This window comes from Octopus bimaculoides, chromosome 16, assembly GCF_001194135.2.
Source record: "Octopus bimaculoides isolate UCB-OBI-ISO-001 chromosome 16, ASM119413v2, whole genome shotgun sequence".
Classification (NCBI taxonomy): Eukaryota; Metazoa; Mollusca; class Cephalopoda; order Octopoda; family Octopodidae; genus Octopus; species Octopus bimaculoides.
This window is the reverse complement of record NC_068996.1, coordinates 7,687,286-7,692,462: the sequence shown is the minus strand read 5'-3', so window position 1 is coordinate 7,692,462 and position 5,177 is coordinate 7,687,286. Positions and strand designations below refer to the sequence as shown.

The 5,177-nt window shown below is 35.2% G+C and overlaps 1 protein-coding gene across 1 annotated transcript in view; it reads left to right on the top strand.

Moving 5' to 3' along the window:
* The window catches only part of LOC106878514 (PDZ domain-containing protein 8), a 161,499-nt gene that overhangs the window by 68,661 nt on the left and 87,661 nt on the right, over positions 1-5,177 (top strand). Inside the window, exon 15 of the mRNA XM_052973683.1 lies at positions 2,227-2,412. Coding sequence (XP_052829643.1) covers positions 2,227-2,412 — 186 coding nt within the window. The remainder of the gene's footprint in view (positions 1-2,226; positions 2,413-5,177) is intronic.

Here is a 5,177-nt window from a genome sequence, read left to right as displayed (position 1 = left end):
ATATGTGAGTGTGTGAATATAAATGTACATGCACACGCAAGCACACACACACACACACACACACACACACACACACACACACACGTGTGTTAGATGCCAGAAGTGGAAGCGTGTTGGGCCAAGTACCTTGTGGTATTTGTACATTATCAGATATTCCAGCAAGAACTGCATTAACCCTTCTGATAACCAAGGCAGCCAAGACAGCCCCTAATTCTCTGATACAAACTTATTGTTTTAAAGTTATCCAAATTAAAAATTTCCATCAAAATATTCCATGTTAATAATAATGGCAGCCATTTTGATGAATTCTGATTTTCAGAATTGAAACAAAAGCTGTGTATTTTAACAGCAACAGAAATAAAAGGGATACAGCAGAAGTTACAGTGACTTTACCTCATGTCTGTCTGTCTGTATGTATGTATGTATCTATGTATCTAGGTATGTATCTATGTATGTATGATCGCTCCTCTACTCATGTGAGACATGGACTCTGTACAAATGTCAGGTAAGGGTCCTTGAACGCTTTCATCAGAGATATCTCAGGCACATTCTCAATGTTGGCTGGACCTCAAAAATTCCAGACACACAGGTCCTTGAGTATTGAAGCAATGGTGCACAAGCACCAGTTACGTTGGACTGGACACTTTATTAGAATGAAAGATAGCAGGATTCCAATGCAGATGCTATATGGAGAACTTGTGAATGGAAGGAGACTCTGGCAGAAACCAAGGTTTCAATTTAAGGACTGTGTCAAGTCCTCATTAAAGGCCTGTGATATGCAGGACACTGACTGGGAGAACAATGCCTGTCATCGCCATGGATGGAGGAAGCAGGTTAAGGAGGGGATCGACACTTTTGAGAGAGCACGTATCCAGCATGAAGAACTTGAGTGAGCTGCGCAAAAGCACACGGCTCATATAGTGAATGGTGAAAGCTTGGTCTGCAATGTTTGCAGTCGTGTATGCTTGTCAAGAGCAGGGCTCATTACCCACCAACGGAGCCGCAAATACAAAATATAATTTAGTCCTAGAGCGCACAATGTTCCTGAAGGTCGGCAATGGTCTTCCTCGGTCACGAGTGGACGGCCATCATCATCATGTATGTTGAAGTCACATGACTCAGTGGTTAGAGTGTCAGGCTCACAATCATGATGTTGTGAGTTTGATTCTGGGAACAGGCTGTGTGTTGTGTTCTTGAGCAAGACACTTTGTTTTTCACGTTGCTCCAGTTCACTCAGCTGTAGAAATAAGTTGCAACATCACTGGTGCCAAATTGCATCAGCCTTTGCCTTTCCCTTGAATAACATTGGTGGTGTGGAAATGGGTGACTGGTATGCATGGGTGACTGCTGGTCTTTTGGGAACAATCTTGCCCAGCCATGTGCCTTGGGGGGTAACTTTCATTCATGACTAAAGGGGTGTTTACCATATATGTGTATATATATATATATATATATATATATATATATATGTAGCTTACTACATGGATCCCAATCAAGGGACATTGGGACCTGAAAGTGGACCTGAAAAAAAGACTGCAGCTTCCCCCAGGCCGTCCATACAATCCTGAAGCTGGACGTAGCTTTGTTGTCTGAAAACACGAAGAAAATAATCTTGATTGACTTTACAGTCCTGTGGGACAAAAGGTCTGAATCTGTCCTATGAATGGAAGTGAGCCAAATATGAGAGCCTTTTGCAGGATTGCAAAGGGAAGGGATGGCAGTTATGTCTTTCCCCAGTAGATGTTGGCCGTAGGGAATTCCCTGCCCATCCAGTATGGAATGAAAGGGGTTCCCTGCCAGCCATTGGAATGAAATGAAAAGAAGGGTGGCTGTATGCAAGATGGGAGAGGCAGAAAAACTGTCTCTTGCTGATTATTAACGTGTGTGTATAATATAATGTGTATGTATGTATATACGTATATACATCATCATCATCATCATCATCATATAATAAAATTTTTGTGCTTTGTATGGATTGGAGATAGAAGGAATCTGGTGTTTTGAAACTGCTCCCTCAACTGTGAGAAAGAGACAGTATCACACTGGAAATACCACTTTTTCTCACACACAACATACAAACAACAAATAAACTTCAGTGTGTTATTTTTTCCAACACGAATCTTCAAAACTTTCCTTGGAATGTATTTTTTTTAACAATGTATCTAACGAACTAACGTTATCTAGCATTCCATATAACTAACGTCTCTCTGTTTATCTGGTCGACAGCATGAAGAGAAGAGCGACAATTCCGATGACTCTGACTGTGGAGGAAATCTTCCAAACAGCAAAGCCAAAGTTATGATGAACGTATCAAACTTCGATGAAGAAATTGTTACTAATGCCAAAGAAAAGGGGAAGGAACTCTTGTCTCACTTAAGCCTTGAAGAAAGGAAAGAAAAGCTTGATACCATGGTAAGTTAAGCTTTCTCCCTTCCGTTTTCTTCTGCACATTTTATTTTATTTTATATTATTTACTTTTTTGCCTTTTGTTTTAAACATGATTTAGATTTATTACTATTTTAAAAAATTTGAAGTCCATTTTATTGCCTTATAAATATTAACTTCGTCTTATGAGCTGCAGCTTTTTAAATGTTTATTCATAAAGCTTTTGTGAGTGTGTTTGTATGTATGTGCATATGTGCTTGCATATCTATAGTCATTTGATATCTTCTAGCATGTATTTTGCCCATATAATTTTTATAAAAAGGTTATATGCTTTGTATTAATTTATACCTAAAAGGTTTTACATGCTAGCTACCTGATAAAATCCTATATAGATTTTATCCTTGATTATATACATGTGAATATGTATGTATATATATATATATATATATATATAATTCAAAGAAAGTTAGAGGTTGTGAATCCAACCAAGGGACAGTATCTATCCAATATACTACTGGTAGAATACCTAATTAACACACAAGTGTTGGTTATTATGTGGCAATTACCCCACTGGTTATAATAATTAGGCGAGGGTAATAAGTGGTTTTAACTTTAATTTATATGGCACAAAGAAAATGGAAGGAATCCAGAGGTATTATTCATCTGTTGTTAGACATTATATTATTTCTATTTATTTATTTTAAACAAGTTCGGATAATATATAAATACATATGTAAAGTATTAGTAATTTCTAGAATAGAGTAAAGAGAAAGAAGAGCAATTACAGCTGTTTCAGCCTAGAGGTCACAGTACCCCATATGTTATTTCCATCTTTTCAGTGTATTGTAAATCTGTAGATAAAATTAGGGTACTTGGGTATGCTTCGTCAGAGAGTTTTTATAAGATAGTCCAAGAAGTTCATAGGGTTAATTTATGCTCATATAAATATACAGGTTTCATCAGAGAGTTTTTTAAAAGATAGTTCAAGAAGTTCAAAGGGCTAATTTATGCATATATAAATATATATTTATATATATATATATATATATATATATATATATATATATATATATATATATACATACATAAATATATATATATACATTTACATATATATACACACACACCCATACATACATATACATACACACATGCATGTATATATGTATGTATATACTTATAACAGAATTAGTCATTAGTAGTTGTAGTACAAGGAAATAACATAGGGTTCTGTGACCTCTAGGCTGAAACAGCTGTAAGAAATTGCTCTTTCTTTTCTCTATTCTAGAAATTACTTTACACATGTATTCATATATTATCTGAACTGTTTAAAATAAATAGAAATAATATAACGTCTAACAGGTGATGAATAATACCTCTGGATTCCCTCCATTTTCTTCTTCCCATATATATATATATATATATATATATATATATATATATATATATATATATATATATATATATATATGCATGTTTGTGTATGTATGCGCGTATATATATAAGTATAGTATCAGTGATTTTTTTTTTTTTTTCTGTGTACAAACCACACCAAAGAGCTCAATATCTCAGAACAAAACTATCTCATGAATATGTCGATTCTGTTATAATTGTCTATTAGTAGAAAGGATTATATTGTAATGTCCAAAAGTTTCATGCAACTGGCTTTAAAGTCAATCCTACTCATTAATAAGTTGCAATAAAAATTCACTGATATGTACAGTTAATCTCAAAGACAATTGCCCGATTAGGCATGAAGAACTATTCCCGTTTACCAACATACAATTATGTATTTATGTATGTTTTTTTTCTCTACATCAGGCGTGGCTGTGTGGTAAGAAGCTTGCTTCCTAACCACATGGTTCCAGGTTCACTCCCACTGCATAGTACCTTGGGTACATGTCTTCTGCTACAGCCTTTGGCTGACCAAAATCTTGAGTGGATTTGGTAGAGTAAAATTGAAAGAAGCTTGTGTATGTGTGTGTGTGTCTGTCTTAGTACCTGTGTTTGTACCTGTGTTTGTACCACCCTACTGCTTGACAACCAGTGTTCGTGTGTTTACATCCCCATAACTTAGCGGTTCAGCAAAGACAAACAGAATAAGTCCCAGACTTTAAAAAAATCAATACTGAGGTTGGCACATCTGACTAAAAATGCTTCAAGCTGGTGCCCCAGCATGGCCACATTTTAATGACTGAAACAAGTAAGAGATGTCTTCAGCATATCTACATCAATTTACACAACCACAATCAAAATAATATTATACATTATTCCTTTAATGTTGCCCATTTATTTTGCATTGATTTCTCCATTTCAGTGTTTGCAGGGCTGATGCAAAGTGTGCACTTACATATGTGTATATGCATATTCTTATCTATACATATATATGTATATATGTATGTATACTTGCATATATATATTCTGATATAGGTTACATTGACTATATATATATATATATATATATTTGTTTTGCAAGATTTTTGATGTGAAATCGTGTGTTGAAACAGATGTTGTTGTACTTGGGGATGGTCATATTGCCAGTTTAGCCAATAAAAACACACGCACTGTATATTTGGTGTTAATTTGCTTCAGCTTTATATTACATTAATCTTAATCTAATTTCGGCCAGAGTTCTTTCGTCACACTTCTGTGACCTCATCAGTGGTCCTTTGTTTCCTTCTTTCTTATGTGTGTCTCACCTTGCTAACTATCAGCCATTTTGTATTTTGTATTCTTATTGTATGTGTCTACGCATGCGTGTCCTTCAATGTGTCTATGTCTTTTGTAAGTGC